This window comes from Ursus americanus, chromosome 13 (genome assembly GCF_024610735.1).
Source record: "Ursus americanus isolate L20-20 chromosome 13, mUrsAme1.1.p, whole genome shotgun sequence".
In the NCBI taxonomy this organism is placed as follows: domain Eukaryota; kingdom Metazoa; phylum Chordata; class Mammalia; order Carnivora; family Ursidae; genus Ursus; species Ursus americanus.
Genome location: NC_142139.1, coordinates 69,886,950 through 69,906,891, shown reverse-complemented (window position 1 = coordinate 69,906,891; position 19,942 = coordinate 69,886,950). Strand labels below are relative to the sequence as shown.

At 55.0% G+C, this 19,942-nt stretch overlaps 1 protein-coding gene and 1 long non-coding RNA gene across 4 annotated transcripts in view; one reads left to right on the top strand and one right to left on the bottom strand.

Annotated features, from left to right (window-relative positions):
- Positions 1–19,942, top strand: part of LOC123777374 (uncharacterized) — a 73,547-nt gene that overhangs the window by 11,745 nt on the left and 41,860 nt on the right. For both annotated transcript variants that reach the window (XR_015726548.1, XR_006775639.2), the window contains exon 2: positions 8,759–8,870. This is a non-coding gene — a long non-coding RNA (uncharacterized LOC123777374). The remainder of the gene's footprint in view (positions 1–8,758; positions 8,871–19,942) is intronic.
- EGR3 (early growth response 3) lies at positions 6,788–12,359 on the bottom strand. Of its 2 annotated transcripts, none has more exons than XM_045773996.2 (2): positions 11,919–12,359; positions 6,788–10,604 (listed from the first exon to the last, which is right to left on the bottom strand). In XM_045773996.2, exons 1-2 carry the CDS (start codon positions 12,070–12,072, stop codon positions 9,595–9,597), a joined length of 1,164 nt encoding a protein of 387 aa, XP_045629952.1. In that variant the 5' UTR covers positions 12,073–12,359; the 3' UTR covers positions 6,788–9,594. The 2 variants fall into 2 exon arrangements, with proteins under 2 accessions (XP_045629952.1, XP_087722747.1); XM_087866621.1 differs by lacking the exon at positions 11,919–12,359 and adding an exon at positions 11,618–11,828.

The window sequence follows — 19,942 nt, the reverse complement described above, 5'->3', positions numbered from 1 at the left end:
CTACATGACGCCAGGCCCAATGTATTGAAATCATCTGTTTATGGGTCTCCCTCTCCCCCAACAGAATGGAAGACCCTCGAGGGCAGGAATGGTCTCCCATTGGTGTTCATCTTTGTACTGCCTGCCACTCCCCCTGACCCTGCAGACAGGCACTATACCTGGCTTCCTATAGGCTTGCTAAATTAACAGATGAATGAATGAAATGGGAAGAGGCTCTGGATGATGTCACGTTGCCAGGGAAAGACAAGGACTGCGGGGGGGGGGGGCTTTTGGAAAGACATGACATGGAAGACCAAAGAAAGATGGAGGGAAGAAATTTCTCTTTCCTAGATGAAATTGCTTAGACAAGTATATAGAGATAAAGTCACAGCACCAAGATTTGTAACAATCCTGGGACACTGAGCTCACGGTGAGGACCATAGTAGATCAAGTGATTTCAGGAATGTCCCATTTTGCACATTCAGGGCTCGGAGTCAGGGCGAGAATGTGACCATATCGGAGGAACCTGGCCATCACCAGCTCTTTGCCAAGGCAGGAAACATGGCCAAGCCAGCCACAGATGAAGGAGGAAGCTGGCTTTGTGAGGAGCGATTTCTGTGAGATGAGGCCAAAGGAGATTCCCATTGTGAGACTGGGCAGCAGAAAGAGTCACCCATCTTGTCAGGGACTTGGCACCAAGGCAAATGGCCACAGGAAGAGAAACGGTTCTCGGGCTGTGGTTCTTGAAGGAGGCAGTTCTTTCTGTCCTTGACCAAGCTGGGGTTTAGGAATCATCAGTTGCCTCTGAACATGAAAGCAAGGTTAAGAAGACGGCAGCTGGCTGGGGAGGGGGGTGGATTAGGAAGCCAAGTGGAGGAAGGGGGATCATTGAGGGCAGAGAAGAGAGGCAGCTTGGCAGAGGGAGAGGGCCTGGCAGCCCAGCATAAGTCCTGCTCTCTCCCCTTCTTCCTGCAGCTGACCCCCTTCCACATTTGTCACTAGCCACTCTGGCTTCATGTGGCTCCTTGAATAGTTCTAGATGGCCACCACCAGGGCCTTACACTTGGTATTCCTTTTTGCCCAGATGTCCATAGGACTGGCTCCAGCACTTCTTGCATCTGTACGAAGCCCCCTCCCCAGTGAGGCCCTCGGACAGCTCCCTGTGTTCCCCCAACATAATTGTAATGCCCACCTAGCACCTCTCACTCCAATCGCTCTGCTGTATTTTTCTCTGTAACACATATCACAATCCAACATGAGTATTTTTTACCTGCTTCTGCCCTGGAGAAGGCAAGTTTTGTGAATGGAAGAATGCTGTGTCTCTCAACAAATAGTACTGAATAAATGAAGTAACCAGCACTTTCCATGGGGCCCTCCACTGAAAGTCTGGATCCGAAGTCCTGGCTCTTCCTTTGTTGAATGTGATTTTGGAAAAGTCACAGAACCTCTGGACGCCTCTGTTTTTTTGTTTTTTGTTTTTGTTTTGTTGTTTAACCTGAAAAAGCGGGTGTTGGACTCTTAAGGTCCATTATGACTCAACGAATGCAGGGGAACCCACCCCGGGGGATGGGATGAGGTCAGGGCCCTGCTGCCTGTGATTCTGTCCTAGAACATCACCGCTGGGAAAGCCCTGGATGGTGCTTCTGCTCCCAAACTAGGCTTGGGCAGGGGCAGCTCCATCAGGCCTGAGGCTGGAAGCTGAGAACTGGCCAGAAGGCTGAGGTCAAGGGTGGATGACTAAGAACAAGCCTCAGATCCAGGGAGAGGGACAGACAGGGAGGAACTGGGGCTGCTGCGTTTTATTTAAATCCCTGATAAGGATCAGGAAGCAGGCAACAGCCCAATGACACATTAATTAACTTTGCAGATGATACTGCATCAGGAAGGTGTTACATCCACCCATCTAAGTCAGAGAGACAAGAGGACCTGGGATGGGGTCAGGAGCCAGCCAGGAAATGGCAACCATGAACAGCAGCTGCAGCCCAGAGCGGAGAGGACTTGTGTCCTCTGGGAGGACTGGGGGTTGGGGTTGAGAGGATCCATTTTCAGAATACAGATGTCCTGTGGAGGGCTGGTGTTGGGGGCGGGTGGTGAGGACCGGAGGTTGCCTTGGCTCTATTTGAACTGGTGTGCGGATCTCTGGTGGACACAGAGCTCTCCTTCTTGCATCTGTGTTTGGAGGGTGGGGACAGGGGACCAGGTGAGGGACAAGGAAAATAAGTAACATTATGGAGCATCCACCATGAACCAGGCACCATATATGTTGCCTCGTTTGAACTCTACGATGTCGTGCTAAGACTGGAGGAATCCGAGGTTTGGAGAGACTAAGAAATCTGTCAGTAGTCACACCGTAAGCAAGTGGTGGAGCTGAGATTCAGATTGAGATGGAGATGGTGATTCCAGAGCAGGCCCCAAGGGAAAAGCCAAGTAGCTGCTGGGTTATCAAACCACCTCCCAATTTTCAGGATGGAGACTTGGGTAGGAACGAGTGCCCCAAAGGAGACTTTCCTTAGTACCCTGGGGTCACACAGGCACTAGAAGTTTTCTGCCTTCCTGCTCAGATGGCCTGAACATCCCAAGCAGGGAGGATAAGGGAATAAGGAGGAATGGAAGTCCTTCAGGCACCCAGACCACCTGGACGGGCAAAGCACTAAGGAGTAGAAAGTTCTAGAGCTCTTGCAGCCTGTGCTTGAGAAGAAGCCAATGTGCCTGGAGGCCCCAGTCTGTTCTGGTCACTAATCTCTCTCCCTTTGCTGGGAACAGGGACCTGATGCATGGGTGGGGGGGAGACACCCCCTGGGGAGAGCCATGACAGAGAAGACAGGTCCACAGACAAGGGTAACTTCCCCTCTGGAGGGTTGGGGTGTCCCCAGCCTCAGTGGCGTCAGATATCTTTTTACCCCTAGGGAGCCAAGAGGTGGAAGCTTTCCTAAGACTACAACTAGGAACTCAGTAGGGAACTCAAATAGGGACTCAAGTCTGCTGTTGGCTGGGTCAGAACAGAGCAGTGTGTTTCTGTGTGGGTCAGGACGCCGCTGTGAAGGCCTGAGGTAAAGATGGCTGCAGGCCCTGGGCAGGCCTCACAGGGAGAGCCAGCCTGAGGGACCCGCGATCATGCTCCACGCAAAATGAGCAGGGCCCAGAGAACATGGCTGGGCAGCGAGAGGGCGGGAGGGCTGTGGAGTGGCAGAGGCCCCTGGGAATGGGTGAAGGAGAGACTGTAGGTGCGGGTGGGGTGCCTGAGGTCCAGGAGTGTGCCTTCTTTGTCCTCTGTCCAGGAACCTTGAGAAGAAAGGAGGGTAGCAGTAACCCAGGGAAGCCCCATGTCCTCGTCCTAAGAGAATGCGCTAGGGGCCTTCCTGGAGCCAAGGCCAAGAAGCAGGCGAGGCAACATTAAAGAAACCATGTGGTGGTCAAACTCCCACCCAACCTTGACATTAGAGTGTTTCTGTTGAGTAGCCGGCACCATCTAGAACCTTCGACTCTCTCCTTCTTGTTGGCAGCTTTTGGCCGTGTTCTTTTTGGATCAGCTCCTTAGTAAGATTGCTCAGAAACCTTTCTTCTAGCCATCTGCGTGTTCGCCAAAAGGGAAGAAATACTCTTTTCCCACCCAGGTCAGAGGGCAGAGGAGCAGTGTTTTCCCGGCGGCCGGCAGGGGCGGAGGCAGGGACTGTCCCAGTTTCAGGCGCCACGTGAGGCAACCATGATGAGGATGGGGAATGAGGATCCTAGGCAAGTGAGTCAGGGCCTGGTCCCTTCCTGCCTGGGCACGGACATGTCAGCGACTTCAATGCAAGTTGGGAAAGCCTCCTCATGCTGCCCCTGCCCCTGGCCCACCTCTGCTCCTGTAGAGGTTGTGAAAATGACCAATTGTTGAAAATATGAGAAATGGGATAGAAAGGAACCTTCAAGCAAAAGGAGTGGTGAAGTTTCAAGAGCTGAGATGCTAGGAGAAGCTGACCAGGCCAGATGCATCCCTGGCCACTGTAGGATGACTGACAGGGGCCTGAATGCTCGCGGCCTTGTCCCGGGTACCGGGGCGGCCAAGGGGCTCCGAGAGCCACTTGGATCTTTTCTTTTCCTCTGGAGACCTCATTCCTCTTTGTGCAAAGAGTGGGTTTTCTAAAAAGAACTGCTTGGGATAGATTTAGGATTATGACCTATTTTGAAAACCCCATGGCACCTTTTAGAAAGTCATTTCCCTCTAGTCGTTAAGATTTTGCCAGTATGACTTCTAGTCTTTGGGACACACAGAGCCCTTCTACTTTCCTTAGGCTCTTTAATCCATGGCACCAGGGGAGCCAGTCAAAGCCAGGAAAAGGCAGTTCACAACCCCCTTATCTATGGCAGGCAAATTCTGGATTAGTGAAAGGGGATCTATAGCGACTGGCCATAAGCCATTACCTTGCTATCATCAGAATCCACCTTGCTATTCCTTTTTATATACTTGAGAAGAATAGACACATGCTTAGATCATTACTACCACCACCATTTAGAAAATAAGCCACTCCTTGCTCCCCGCTTCTCATGAAATATCTCATTTGTACCCAGCCCTAGTTCATGGAGTACAATTTTGCAAAGAGTCATCACCTTCAGTAAGCCACTCCCAAGGTGGGAGAGACAGAGAGAGAGAGAGAGGAAAAGAGAGAGAGAGATCCTTTCATTCACCCCTAACAGCTTAGAGGTTGCTTTGGACATAGTTATGCCTCTACCTCTTCCATACTTCTCTGTCGGATTTTGCTCCCAGCAAAGCTTACGTTGATTCCTTCTCATCATAGCTCCACCCAACCCTTTCCTCTACCATCTCTCCACTTCATCCCTAAGTTTGAAGGTTGAGTTTCCTCTCCCCATATTCACAAAACCCAGGCAGGCTGGGTTGCTGGTGTGATGCTATCTGGGACAGCCTTATCTAGTTACAAAGTATGAATCAGAGATTACAGCATACAGGGCTGGTGCCAGCCAGGCGGGCTGCCATATTGTCAAGTAACCCAGTGGTTGAACCAGGTTGGGTTGAGTAATATGCACCAATGGGAAGTGAGTTTATTAATCATGCAGCATAGTACACTGTTGACGAAAGTGTAACTCTGAAGGCCTGACTTGATTGGAGAAGGTGCAGGTGGGGCTGGATGGTAACTATGAAGACACCCAGTGATGCTATCCTTCCCTGAGAAATATGCGCTTGAAAAACACATAGAAATCTGGAAGCAAATATCTAGTTTAGCAAAGAGGTGGATTATATAGTCAATCATCAGGACTTTTCAGCCATCTCGGATTCCCTTTGTTAAAAAAGGACACCTCCTTGTGGCTATAGTTGCAGTTTAGAATTTCAAAATTTCATGAGGTGAGAGAAGGGAATTCAAGATGGCAGCCCGTGACCCAGAATTGTGTGGGTGAGAAAATGGAAGATTCCATACCGCATTCTCTTTATTGAACTCACACTTCAAAAACATTCTTTTCTAAGGCCACAGCCCACCGCCTTCACCCGGGTCTGCCCTCAACTTCTTGGTAACTGAGGCCAACCAGAAATACCACCCACATTTTTCAGGGTGATGGGTCTGACTGGGGCGGCAAGAGCAGTTCCTGAGCAGGGATGTACTCCGTTTCTGTCACTGTGTGTTTGCTTCAGGCGGCAAGACACTGTCCCCCATTGCTGTTTGTTGTCCCATCTACACAGCACAGTATCAGACACCGAGCCCCTGCCCCCAAGCTTCACTGAGGCCGATGATATGCACAATACGTGACAGAAAAAGCCCAACTGAGTGTTTTAGAGGGCAGGCAGAAAGAAAGGGAGAGGAAGGACTGATCTGTCCAAAGAGCATTCGAGAACAAGCCGCAAGAGGATCAAAGATTGTGAAGACTCCTGGGAAATAAGGTGAAGGGGGCAGAGCGGAGCTGGGGACACAGGAAGAAAGTGGAGGGTATGTATCTCTTTAAGAGAACAGGGAGAAAGCTCTAGGGCTGGCAAATGATCTCAGTTAAGAAAGGGGAAGCTTCTGGGGAAGAAAGCTCATAGAGTAGGAGAAGCATCACCTCTGTGGGAGATAGAAGTCATAAAATGTGAGGGGTTGATGCTATATAAAATATTCCTTGTACATTCTCCAAATCCCAAATATTCTTTCTCCTCTCAGAAGCATCGGATCCCTTGGGAGTTCATGAGAGCTGCTTTTTTCAGCCAAGACCCTCTTTCCCAGGCAGCTACAAGTAGTGAGGCCTGGAAAGTCCTGTCCAAGTGGGATTGAAGTTGCATAATTTTTAAACCTGATTTTTCCCAGTCGTCTGACCACAATAGAGCCTCCAATCTCTCTGGTTATCTTGCCAACCTTGAAGAACCCTCTCTCAAGTCTCCACCTGTTTTTCAGGCTTCAAAAGCTGTAACAAGAGCACTGCTCAGTATGGCTGTAAGGACTCTCTAAGGTCCTGCTCTGGTGCTCCCTGTTACCACCAGAGCCATAGTTCATCCACTGGGAGATCCCCGCCTCTCTACCCTCAATACCCATTAGAAACCAGGGAGAGGGTTCTAGAAGGTTCCAGTTACTACTCCTGACTCCCATGAGTTTATCTCATCTGTTTGCTTAATCTCTCTGGCAGTCTGAGACTCCCAGCAGCGTGGAGGAAGAATCCTATTCTCTCAGAACCGCGATAAATGCTCGACACCGGGTTTGAAACTCCAGAACCCGCACAAAATTCTGACCAACTTCTAATAATGCCAAATTGCATGCTTCACATTGAGTTCTCAGAGCAAGAACAGCAAAACCTGGCATAAGAACCTATCAAACCAACCCTCAGCCAAAAACAAAACAAGACAAAAAACAGGCCAGACCAAAACTTTATACTATGAAAACAAGAAATAAAATAAGGAGATTTATAGGCCGGCTGATTGTCAGCAAACACAATATATTTACTGTATTAGCATTTGCTCACAGTGCAAATGGTACAACATTACACCATTTCAATATTTCGGTTTTTAAAAATGCTGTTTTCATTAACTATATTATATTGGCATAACAATGTGACAAAGGAGCAAATGAAATGTTGGTGAAGAATTTCACCTTTTCACAATATCAAGCATATTTTTTTAACCTTAGTATAAGGTACTATAAATCCAAGAAATAAAAACATCCACAAAATATATTACATCTGGTTTGTCTTTTTCTAAGTACTCAACTTTATACAAAAGTCTTTCAAAAAATATCATTCCCCATAGGTTTTCCTGTTTAAAACCTGATTTTTTTCTCTCAGTTCACATAAGTTAGAGTGCATTTTCTTTTGTTGTTTTTTTTAAAACATGCAGACATATAAAAAAATCTGGATAGCACAACCTTTTGGCAACAAAGTTATTTTTCTCTTAGTTTAAGCTTAAATGTCTGAGAACAGTTTTATTAAAACAAAGGAAAACTCAGATTATCATGCAGTGACATGCATAAACCAGAAGGAGCAAGGAAAAAATATTAAAGGATATTTGATTCCTCCTTCCAGCTTTGAAGTGACCAAAATTTTTGTTTTTAATAATCATCACATTATAAAAAGTATTCAGCAAAATACTGTCTCTGCAAAGAAAGATTTTACCCTTCAGCTGAAAAAATATGGGCCCTCCTGGCAAACTTCATCCTCTTCTCTCTCCTTCTACAAAAAGTCCAAGTACCTGGAAATTCACAATCCCCCTGCTCTTTGATTTTTTTTTCCCTTTCACTAGACTCCTTTTAGTATTATTTATCCACCACCAAAGGAAACAAAAAACAAAAAACAAACCCAAAAAAACAAACAAACAAAAAACCCCGATGCTTTTTTTTTCTTAAAAAAAAAAAAAGTGGGAAACGCATAAAGTGACTTTAAAAACAGACATTCTGTAAACTCCAGACCTTTGTTCCTTCTCTCTGGGCAGCTTAGTGACCACAGGAGAATAACGCTAAGAGGGAACAGTACATTCAGTCAAGACTGTGCTGGAAGCTGTGTCAGAGAGCAACCTTCCCTACTACTCCACTTCAAAAGAGTCACCCCTGTGTGGGGGAAGCGCTAGGGAGGAGGGGGTGCCTGAGAAGAGGTGAGGTAGGGCGGGGAGAATATGAGACTGGGGGGCGGAAAAGATATGCCTCATTCAGCAACATAGATTAATGCAAAAATACCCATATCTTTAAGGAAAATTTGGACAGACGTGTGTATGTGTGTATCTGCAGGTATTCATACATGCATACGTATGTGTGTGTGTGCATACACGCACCTATGTAGATATAATCTCATCAGTTAAATTTTTCATAAAAATAAATCATTTAAAGCTTATATACCTACAAATTCTCTTTATTCCTGTGCACTGCACTGGATAGCCAAGTACCTTAGAGATCTTATTTTGCTAGGAGTACATATCGTGTGTGTGTCTTTTATATGTATATATAGCTGTATGTATGTGTGTATATACACGAACATGCATACACACACACACATACACACACACACACACACACCATATACATAGATCTGAATTCTACCTGTTGCGTGGCGATGACAAAAGACGAAAAATGAGCCTGCTTTCCCATCAATGGGGGGTAGGAGAAACCGGTATGAGTGAGCGAAAACAAAAAGATGGTGAAATGCGGCGGCTGGTTGAGGCCTGCCTTTCTGGAAGAAGATTTTGAAAGAGATGGGAGAAGGCTTTAGCGAGAAGGGAGAGGTGGGGGAGCAAGGGCAGAGGGCGAACTCAGGAACAGAGATTTCGAGAAGTGGGGCTGAGGAAATAGATTTGTTACAAGGCATGTTTAGCGATGGCTGCTCCTTCTCCCCGCAGATCAGACTGCCCTGAGGCCTAAGAGCGAAGCGCTCGGAAAAGGAGGGGTGCTGAGGGGCCGAACCCTACACGGCGGTAGCAGCCCCGCGGCGGCGGCATCCGAGGCATTTCTGTAAGAAACATTATTTCCGAGCAGATGGAAGACCGTCTCATCCGGCCACGTGCAGGCCCCCAACCTGGGACATTCCCCCAGCGGCCTGGGGACCCGATGTGGGGAAGAGTTTGGGGTGGACACAGCCCAGTTCAGCTCAAGAGTCTCACACACACACACACACGCGTGCGCGCGCGCGCACACACACACACAGCCACACACATAACACTCACGCGAGCACGCACACTCGCGCGCATCCCCGCACGCAGGCGCGCGTGCGTGCGGCGGGCAGCAAGCTCTGCGCTTTGGTGCGCTCCTTACCCCCTCCCCCTCTCGGGTCTTCGAGGGGGAACCGAGGGAGACGTGGGGGGAACCGTGAGGTGCTTGGGTCGGGCAAGGCTTGGGCGGGCCCCGCCTTCAGTCCCCCGCAGGTCCTTGGCGCGGCCCAGCGGCCCCTGGATCAAGACGATCCGAACTGAACAAAGCGGGCTAGACGCCACCTTTCCGCCCCCACGCCTTGGTTAAGGGGGGGCAGCGAATGGAGGGCGCCTCCTGCCCTGGCCCCCGACCGTTGGCCGGTGTGAAAGGGTGGAAACGGGGGACATCGAAGGGGAACAAGGGACCTTACGTCCATGGAGAGGCCAGGGCGCGGCCCCTGCGCCTCCGTGGCTAGCTTTCCCGCTGCTTTCAGGCGAGCAGCTGGGAGACACTGCAGGGGAAAAGTGGGGATCTGGGGGCCCGAGCCTCAGGCGCAGGTGGTGACCACAGGGGCCAGGGACACGGGGGGCGCCGAGGACGCAGAGGGCGCACCCCCCTTCTCCGCCTTCTTCTCCTTTTGCTTGAGGTGGATCTTGGCGTGGCGCTTGCGCTCGTCGCTGCGCGCAAACTTGCGCCCGCAGAACTCGCAGGCAAAGGGCTTCTCGCCCGTGTGCGTGCGGATGTGGGTGGTAAGGTGGTCGCTGCGACTGAAGCTCCGCATGCAGATCCGGCACTGGAAGGGCTTGTGGCCCGTGTGGATGCGCAGGTGCCGGGTCAGCTCGTCCGAGCGACTGAAACGGCGGTCGCAGCCCTCCGCCGGGCACGCGTGGGGCCGCTCGTGGAGCGGGGTCTTGCTGGGTCGGTTGGGATACTTGCGGGGCCGGATGGGCTTGAGCGTGAGCGGTGGCTGGGGCAGGCTGCCAAAGCCCGGGTGGATCTGCTTGTCTTTGAATGCCTTGATGGTCTCCAGCGGGGTAATAGGGGGCGGGTTGACCCGGATGGGGTCCATGCCCTGGAAGGGCTTGTGCTCCGGAATGGAGCCCATATCGTTGGGGTGGTGGTATAGGTTGTAGTCAGGAATCATGGGGAAAAGATTGCTGTCCAAGGCCGGCTTGGCCGATTGGTAATCCTGGGGGGAATAGGCGAGCCCGGGGTTGCCCTGCGGGTCGTGGAAAGACACAGGCTCCGAGTAGAGATCACTGCAGTTAGAATAGGGGGGCAGCGCCGGATACATGGCCTCCACGTCGCCCTGCGGCGGCTGCACCATGCTGGCCGTGGAGGTCTGCGTGCTGAGTGCCCCTGAGGCCGGGGGCACCCCCAAGATGCCGGCGCTCATGAGGCTAATGATGTTGTCCTGACACCAGTTGGAAGGGGAGTCGAAGGCGAACTTTCCCAAGTAGGTCACGGTCTTGTTGCCGGGGGCTGGCTGGAAGGAGCCCGAATAAGAGAGTTCCGGGTTGGGCTTCTCGTTGGTCAGACCGATGTCCATCACATTCTCTGCGGAGAGCGGGGAAGAGAGGGGAGGGGTGAGTGAAGCCGAGCCGGCTCCCGGGCCCGGGCGCCCAGGTCCTTGCCCAGGTGTGGAGGGTGCGGCCGGGTGGAGTGAACAGCGCACGGGGTAGGAGGAAAGCTGCGCCCGGGCGCAAAGCGGGCGGTGCCGCGCTCCCGGGCGCAACCTGGATAGAGCAAAATACTACGGATCGGGGTGTGGAGTGGCTGCTGCACACACACCGCACACGCCGCGCACACACTCACGTATCACACGCACACACACAAGCGCGCACGCGAGAAGCATTGTTGTTGTTTCCGAGGTGGGGCGGGCAGGTAGCGGCAGCTACAGGTAGTTTCAGACCCGGAGCGCGCCGGGCTCTCGCTCTCTAGCGCACACAACTCGGCCTTTTCCCTTAGCCCTGTCCGCGCCGGGACGCCGCGCCTTCCCTGCCCCGACGAAGCCCCCCGTCCGCACCGCACCCGGGTCGCTGACCCAGAGCGCTCCGATGCTTTGTCCTCTGCGCGTAGAGGGGTTCTGCCCGCAAAGGGAGCTCTCCCGCCGCCTTCCCGGGCCCCAGCCTTCTCCAGGCCTGAAGGAGCTCTTGGCTCTTGCTGGAGGGGGAAAGCCCAGCCTCAGCTAGCGAGGGTGGAGGGCGGCGGAAAACCGGCCCGTGTCTCCATGGCGGGAGTGGCCGCTCTTCCTAAGCTCCACGGCCGCGGGATCGCCCCCCGTGACGGCCCCCGCGCGGGTGGACCCCCTCCCTCTCCCCGCCGTCCCCATACCCCCACGGCTTTGCTGAACGCCCCGGAAAGGCAGCGTCGCAGTACCTCTCCCACCGCGGGGACTCCACGCCGCACATGGCTCCATCCCGGGTGGGAGGCTGAGGGAGTAAGGGGGGGAGAGCGCGGGTGAAAGGGACGCTGGGCTCCTCCCGGGAAAGGGGGCGACAGCACCACGCCTTGCGCGCAGCCTGGCGATCGCGCCCCCTAAGTGGAGAACCCCAGAGCCGCGCACCTACCTCCCGCTGGTCGGCGGCTGCCCCCACCCGGGAGAACCGAAGCCTCTATCGTGGCGTCGCCAACCGAGCCTTCCCGATTGAGGAGGGCGGGAGGAGTGGGTGGGAAAAGCAACTCGCCCCCCGGAAAATTCCCAGCGCGCCCCCCATCTCTCCATCCATCCATCCATCCATCCACCCATCCATCCATCCACCTATCCATCCATCCATCCATCCATCCATCGCTAGCTCGTTCCCTCCTCCTCTTCCTCTCTCTCTTTCCCTTTCCTTCCGAGCTGCCTCGCCGCCTCCCCGCCGCCCTTACCTGTAGCCATCTGATTGTAATGGGCTACCGAGTCGCTGCTGCCAGAGAAGAGGTTGAGCGCGCTGGGGATCTCCTCGGGGTACAGATTGTCAGGCAGTTGGTTTAGCAAACTGCTCATGGTCACCGGCAGCTTCTCGGCGAGTTTGCCGGTCATAGCACTCCCGAGCTGCCGCCGCCGCCACCGCCGCCACCGCCGCCGCTCGCTCCTAACGCAGCTTCCAGGCAAGCGGCATCCGAGAGGCGATCCGTGGTGCAGGGGAAAAGCATGCGAGAGGGAAAGTTCGGGGGGAGGGGGAGGGAAGAGGGGAAGGGGTGGGCCAGGGGAGGGGATCTTCTCTTTTTGGGGTGGGTGGGAGAGAGGGCAAAGGGGGGTAATCCTCTTGGGTGCCTCAGCTGGTGCCGTAAGAGGCTGGGGGGGGGGGCGTGTGCGGGGGGTGGGTGGGGGGGCCTGGGCTGGGGGAATCTCGGCCCAAGGGGGTTGGACGCGGCCTCAGTATTGATCTCACAAACAGATGCGCGCCGGCGGCCCCCCCGCCCCCCGATCCGCCACCGCCACCGCCGCCACTGCTGCCGCCGCCGCCTCTGCCGCTGCTGCCGCCGCTGCTACCACCACCACCAGCCCCGCCGCTTCCTAGCAAGCTCACTGCTGCCCAAAAGCTCCCAGCCAGGGAACTCCACCAGCCTATTTATCTGAGCCCCGGGAAAGCTCCGTGACGTAGCTGCCCATATATGGACAGACAAAGCCCAGCCGAAGGGGCGCGACGTCACAATGGAAGCTCCTCACAATGGAACATTAGAAAGCAGGAAGCGGGCCGCAGCCAACATGCGGCGCCCGCAACGCTCGCGGATCTTAAGAAAATGAGAGAAAGAGAGAAATAAAAGAGAAGAAAGGAGGAAAATTCGAGAGGAGAGAGGAAAGAGGGAAGCAACTGAACGCAAAGTGTAAAGCGCGCAGCCCCGAGTTGAAAAAGCAATAACTGCCTGTGTGTTTATTTTAGGTACGCACTACGGGAGCGCGCTTGGCCAGCGGGGGGCGGGGAGGGGCGGAGTTGTTTGCAAGTGGCTCCAACACCCCACGCAGGGAGAAAGGGAACTGGAAACACCCGGCGAGGTCCCTTTGCAACCTGGGCACTTCTGGGGGAACCCGGAAGGTGTGCGCTCCGACCCTGCTCCCGCCGCTCCTTTCGCGTCCAGGACCCGGCCTGAGACCCAGAGAACGCGAGCGCGTCCCTTCGAGGGGATTCCAGAGATTCCAGCGTGTCAGGGATCGCAGATCCAGTATCCCCACCGCTTTGGTGCGGCCCTCACTCTGATTCTCCGCCCACGCCCCTGCCCCTCCCTGGGCCCTGACCCTGCGCTGACTCCCCGCCGAGCGCAGCGGCGGAGAGCTTCGTAGCTGCAGCGTGGCTGCGCGGGAGGCGAGAAACCCCGCATTTCTGGGGTCGAGGATGTGCGGTTTGGGTGGCGAAGAAATAGGAATGAAGTTGAGGGGACAGGAAACATGTGCACCAAATCCCTGATCATTCCCTAACGGTTCGAAGCACCCCCTTTGGCCACGGGATGGCAGGAGGGCCCAGCAGGCCCAGGCGCAGTCGCTGTCTGCTGCTGCCCGCGAAGGGCCCGCCACTGAGTTGCAGCAGGAGCGTGCCGAGCCCACAGTCTCTGAGCCACCTCCTCTAGTCTCTACCCTCCCCCTCGCCTTGCACAGGGCTGTCCCCATCGCTGCCTGCCGGCGCCCTGCAGTCAGGGGCCTCCTGTTTGCCGACCGGAACGCTGTCACCTCCCGGAGCGGCAGCAGATCCCGGGGGCGGCTGCTACGTTCCCCGAGGCCTGCTCCGGGAGCGCGCGCGGTCGGGCCGCGGGAGAGCGGGAGGAGAGAAAGGGAGCGTGGGGGAGCGACCCCGAATCACACCGGCACCGGCTTGGCGTGGGAGGATTCCCTCCTCGGTGGCCGTGTGGGCGCGGTGAATCCCGCGTCCCCCCCGCCGGGGAGTTGGGGTTGGGGGAACGTGCATTTCTCAGGGGGAGTGGGAGTGTTGACAAGGAGGAAGAGAGGATCCCCGGGCCTCACTCCGTGGGAGGGCCACGCGGGCCGGGGACGTGTGGGAGGAACTCCCGAGCTGCACATCGTGGTGGGGGTGGATGACAACCTCACTCCCCTCCCCTCCGCTCGGCGGAGAACTGGGGGTGGGAGGGCCCGGCCTCCCCCGAATCTTCTCTGGTTCCTAGGAAAGGAGGGATTCCCGCCGCCCGAGAGCCCCCTCACCCCACCCCACCCCGACCGCCGCTCCCGCCAGGCTCCCCACAAGTATACCGGGGAGGCGCTGCGCCCCCGGGCTCTCCTCCGCCTGAGCGGCGCGGGGAGGGAGCGCTCTGCAGCGGTCCCCGGCTCCGGCCGGAATCAGGGCATGCAGCGCCTCCCGCCCCCGGCTCCCTCCCTAGGGGGGCGAGCGGCCGGCCCGGGGGCGTAGGCGGCAGTGTGAGCCCGGCTGGGCGCGGGAGGGGCCCTGGCGGCTGCAGGGAGGGTCGCGGGGCGGCGGGCCAAGCCGGGAAGAGCCATACAAGGAGCGGATCCGGTGACGCGCCGGCCGCGCCCCTTCTCCTCGATTTGGCTGCAGATTCCGGTCCCCGGATTTGCATATTTTGGCAACCAGTGGAAAAGGAAAGAAGAACGGAACCCGCAGCCTTTAAAGGAACCGCACAGACTCTAGCGTCACCTAGGGAGGCGGTCTGGGGGGCGTGAAAAATTAGCCGGTGGCTCGGCCTCTGGCCGTAGAGCCTGGCGGCGAGGGAGAAGCGGCGAGCGGCGGTGACTAGCGAGTAACGCCCGCACCGGGCCCCTCGGCGGCGCTTCCTGCTGCGCGGGCACCCGGAGGTGGCAGGGGTCTCGGCGGGTTCCTGCTCGGGGCCGGCAGACGCCGCCAGGGCCGCGGCCTGGGGCGAGCGGCAGGCCACAGTATTGACTGCAGTGCCCTTGTTTCCCCGCGCGAGGCACAGCTCAGCCTGCGGGGGTGGCGGGAAGGAAGCGGGAGACCTCCAGGCCGTCCTGCTCAACACCCGAGGACCCTGCCGCGACGCACCCCCTCCCCATCCGTCCAGACCCCTCTCCCCGCAAGAGGAGAGTCAAGGAGCTGGAAACCCTAGTTCGGTTCGATAGGGGCCCACGTTAGGAAAGGCAGAGGCAGTGGGAGAATTTGGGATCCTTGAGAGCTTCCAGGACCCCAGAGGAGGAGTGTAGCCGCTGCAGAGACGGCCCCCAACCACTTCCAGGCTAGCTGCACTTGCTGCACCGAAGGAGAGGAGCGAGTAGCAGGGCTTGCCCGCCTGCTCCACCGACGGCTCGCCCACTGGTGAGATTGGATAAGAGTCTTTGGGGGCAGATTGCCTCCCGCCTCCTTCCTACTAGCTCCTGACAAAGAATGGGAGCCTTCAGTTCAATTAAATAAATATTCATTAAAGCTTCAGTGTGACCTGGGGCAAATTTCGGAATTTCTTTCTTGCCTCAGTTTCCTTGTTTGCAAATTGGGGTAATAATAGTACCCATTCCTTAGGAAGGTTTAAATGAGATAATCCTCATACTTACACCAGCCCCCTCACAAGCATTCCATAAATGGCAATTAATATTGGTAAACTATATTCTCCCGCACTCTACCATGTATCTTATGTGTGAGCATAAGTGATACAGGGAGTAAAAAGGGCTGGGTATCCCACATCTGCGCGATCATATACAAGAAGCATTAAAGTTTATTATTTAGGGGAAAAAGCAAGTCCTGTTTGTGTGCCGGATACCTGCCGGGCACTGTGCCAACGTAGAGATGGTTAAAGAAAGATCCTCACTCTGCTGGAGCACCAGCCTGGACAGCAGGAGGTGGCGTATGGCAGGGTACAAAGATGTCACTCCGTTGCACTTTAACACTCTGGAGCATCCTTCTAGACTTTTTTAGAGAGTGGCTCTGGCTCCTGGAGTGGGGTGGGGGACGCGTGCCCTTCTGTCCCTCCTCTGCCATGGAAGGAGTCACGCTGGGAAAGGCTGCCTCTGCAAGCAGAGGTCCTCCCTGCCTGGCTCCAGTCCAGGCTAGAGCCCCCCGTAGTTGTCCTCTGTTACCCGGGGTGATGGTGGCAGATGGAGGCCGGGGTTCCGTGGCAGGAGGGGACTACCCTGGGTATGAAGTGGGTGTGGGGTGTTTGGAGCGGTTGCTTATAGACTAACAGCCTTCTCCCTTCTGGTTGCCAAGCCTTGAATTGAGCATAGAAAAAAAGTTTTCCTCCTTCCCTCCCCCCTTCTTTCCTCTCTCCCTCCTGAACAGGGGCCCACAGTGGTTGTCTCAGTTTTATTGGCGGGCTCAGGTGAGAATGCCAAGGGCCTAATTACCTGAACTCCAAGCCCCGGACTTGTTGGGGAGCGAGTAGGCACTGGTTCAGGGCGTCCTCAGCCTGGAGATGGTGAAAGGCAGGCTCGGCCCCTCTGCACTGGGGCCAAGGCCGCCCAGCCCCTGGCTGCTCTCTCCCTTGGAACCCAGCTCGCCATGCCAGTGGCATTTGTGGGGACTGCTGCCACTTATGGGGGTCATGGGTGTGTTTGTCTTGGTGCAGGATGAAGGAAGGCATAGATGTGGCCCTAGGAATTCACCCCCCCCCCCGCCCCCTGCCGAAAAAGTCCAGGCTGTTGCTCTGTCTGGCTCCTTAGTTCCACGGTCACCTCTGAACATTAGCTCCCCTGTTTGCTAAAGACCTCCAGTCCTCTGCAGTCTTACAATAAGCACTCCCCCAATTATTCAATCTGGGGTGTTAGCAATTACTGCATTGCTCTTCTCAGAGGTGATTTGCATTTTAAAAGAAAATGATTAGGGAGGGTAAGAAATAACCCGAAGGCATGAAGCCCCTTGCTTAGCAGGATCCCTGGAAAGATTGGTGCTCAGGGCTGGAGGAGTGAGGTCTGACTGTGGGTAGCAGGCCCAGTGACAAGCAGCGGGAGGTCTGGCCTACAGAGAGAGTGTCTGGGGTTCCTCCTGTCATTCCCGGCACCTGTGTACAGGGCCCAGCCTGGCGGGATTGCTCTGGACTGACCCTTGTCTTAAGGGTGTTCCACCGCTTTCCATTTTAGGGTGTTCACAGGATGTGCAAGGAGACAGGTCACTGGGGGAATCTGCCGGGCCAGCTCTCCCTGGTATTCTAGAGGTCATTGCTCTTCGTTGGATAATGACAGCGGCTGAGGCTAGGCAGCTTTTGCCTGGACGCTTTTAAGAGGGGAAATAATGTTGACAGCCATGAGGACTTTTGAGGGTGAGCTCCTTCTGAAGCCGCAGGAGATGGGGCCATGGGAGCCCTGTGGACATACTTCTTTGTTTTCATTCTTTACAACAATGCCGTGAAAAAGCTTTTACGGCCCCCCCCCCCAACATTTTGTCTTTTTAAAAAAATGGAGTCTGAATTGTTTGTTGGAGGATACTGGGCCAAGAAGTGGCTGAGCTGAGATTTGAACTCACGGCCTTGAGACTTCGAGCTCCTGCCCTTCATTCCAGCCTCCGTCCCCATCATGGCTGTCAGAGAAAGAAATGAGATGGCAGAGGTGGGTAATAGAACGGATACGTGTACAGCTTGTGGAGAAGGTGAGGGGTAGAAGAAAAGGTTAATTGGAGTGTTGCCTCGCAGCGCCTGCTTGGACCCGGCATGGGGTAGGGGAGGAGACCCGCCCAGGGGAGAGTCCGGGCTAAGCACTTAGGGAGGTTGGGGGTGGGTGGGGTCTTTCAGCAGGGCTCTCAGTAGGTGGAATGGCCACTGGGCCACTTTGAGCTCAGGCCCCGTGACCCTAGGTTGTCTCAGAGGCCACAGGGGCCTCTCCACATCAGTCATGCACTTCCATTTTGAACACCTGCTTGTGACCCATTATAAGTAACTCCTTATAATCATGTTGAATCAGAATGGTTCTTTATCACACTTCCAGGAATTTGGGGGCAAGGCTGGTGACCAAAAGGGAGAAAGTCTTATTACAAAGTAACATTTGCTTGGAAGGGGCCCCCAAGTGGTCCTGGAGCCCCCTCCTTAGACACAAGTCCAAGGCTGTGAGTAACTGCCACAAGGGTGGAGAGGATGAGCGTTTAGGGCCGGGCCAGGCTGGGCCGGGGAGGGAAGGCCGGTCTCACGTAGAAGGCAAGACTTGGAAAGAGTTTGCTGGATGGGTAAGTGGAAAGTAGAACAAGCAGTTCTGGATTCTGCTGTGAATTATCTATGTAACTGAACCAGGCTCCCTTGTTCCTGGGCTTCTGGTAGTAAGTGGACAGGACATCCCACCTCTAAGGTCTTCCCAGCCCTGTTAATCCACTATTTCAGGATCCCACTGTAGAAAGGGTTGGGAGGAGGCACGTTAGTGTTTAGTCAAGTTTGGGGTTCCGTAAGGCTTGGTCTGGGATCCTTGTGGAAGAGGAGGCATCGGTCAGGGGATGAGGCCTTATAACGGGAACTTTGCTGTGGTAGCTTAGGGGTTCATGGAAGGTAAGTGGAGTCATGTGCTCAGAAGGCCTGTCATTGCCCCTGGGGGCCACCGTGGGACAGCCCCCTTCTCAACTGGAGGGATGGTATCTCTGCAGAAAGGACTCTTGGGGGATGGGGCTTTTTGAAAAGAGGAACTTTGTCATCTGAAATGAACCAGAAAATGTGTGAGTGTGAGGGGACAGTGGGGGAGGCAGTCATGGGGCGCAAAGAGAGTGAGAGAGACGAGAGCAGTTTCTCTCCCACTGCTCTCCGCGCAGCCAGCCGCTTGATGGGTTGCGGGCTTCACCCATGGGGCAGGTGCTGCCTCCCTGTCGGAAACACGTTTGGGAAACCAGAGAGCTATGGTTGAGATCCTCGCCCCTTGCCCCTTACCAGCTCCTTGGCTCAGGACCCTCGCCAGCCTCAAACAAGGGGGCCCTTTGCCTCATGCATCAAGGCGAGGAGCTGGAGACAGAAACTTGTGGTTTTTTTGGCTGTTCTATGTGGGCAAAAATCTGGGATCGGGGGAGAGCGGTTAATGACTCCCTTGGGCCCAGAGTTTGAGCTCCTGGGTGGTGTTAGCATCTTTTTTCACCAAGATGGCTTAGGCAGGGCTTCCTGACCTTTGTCACACGTTAGCTCTCCTAGAAAATGAAACTCTTTTACGGCACTGGGGTAAAGGACAGATGCTGCCCCAGGACCTTTGCCAACACCTTGAGGGCTGGGGGAACAATACTGGCCAACGGGAGCCCACTGGAATTCTTCCCATCAGCTTTACTGATGGCGTGAGCTTCCCTGACAAGGCTTAGGGCAGAAGGGCAAAGGATAAGGGGCACCACTGCAGCATTATTCGGGCTTCTCAGAATGATTTGCCCCAAGATCACCCAGAGAGTTACTGGAAGACAAGAGATGGTATCCAAGCTCCCAGAGGGCAGGGCTGAGTCTTATTCCTCTTTGTCTCCCTAGCACTAGTCCCAGGCCTGCCCCCGTGGGTACTCCATAAGAGCTTGTCGGCCCAATTCAAGGGCCCACCGTGGTGACTCTGAAATGTGGTCTATTGGAGGAACAGCCTAATCCACTTGAATCTGCCCACCTGGTCCTTCGTTTCTACCCCCGCCCCCCCATTCCCTTCTCACAGGGTAACGTACCCCTTGTCCACCAAAATTCCGTTGTGTCAGGGATGCTCCTAGGTCTGGGACTTAGCTCTCTTGCTGCAACGAGGCGAACATCTAGGAAGCCCTTCCGGTGCACTCTTTGTGGAGGGAAGCAAACTCGAGGCTGGGCTCCTGCTGTCTTTCAGGGAGCAGGCCGCTTCTAGTGATGAGTAAGGGGGCTCTGTTAGGAGCGGTCATGCACCAGACATGCCCCGTGGCTCAAAGGAGGCACTGGCGGGGGTTCAGAGGTGGAAGCACCTCTGTGGGCCTTGCAGGACAGACTTGTCCAGGAAGAGGGGAAGGCCCGATTGGGAGGGGGGCCTGAGACCCATAGCGAGAAGGGGAGCAGACAGGAAGGGAGAGAAGGGGAGAGGGATTCTGTGCCAAGAGCTATGGTTT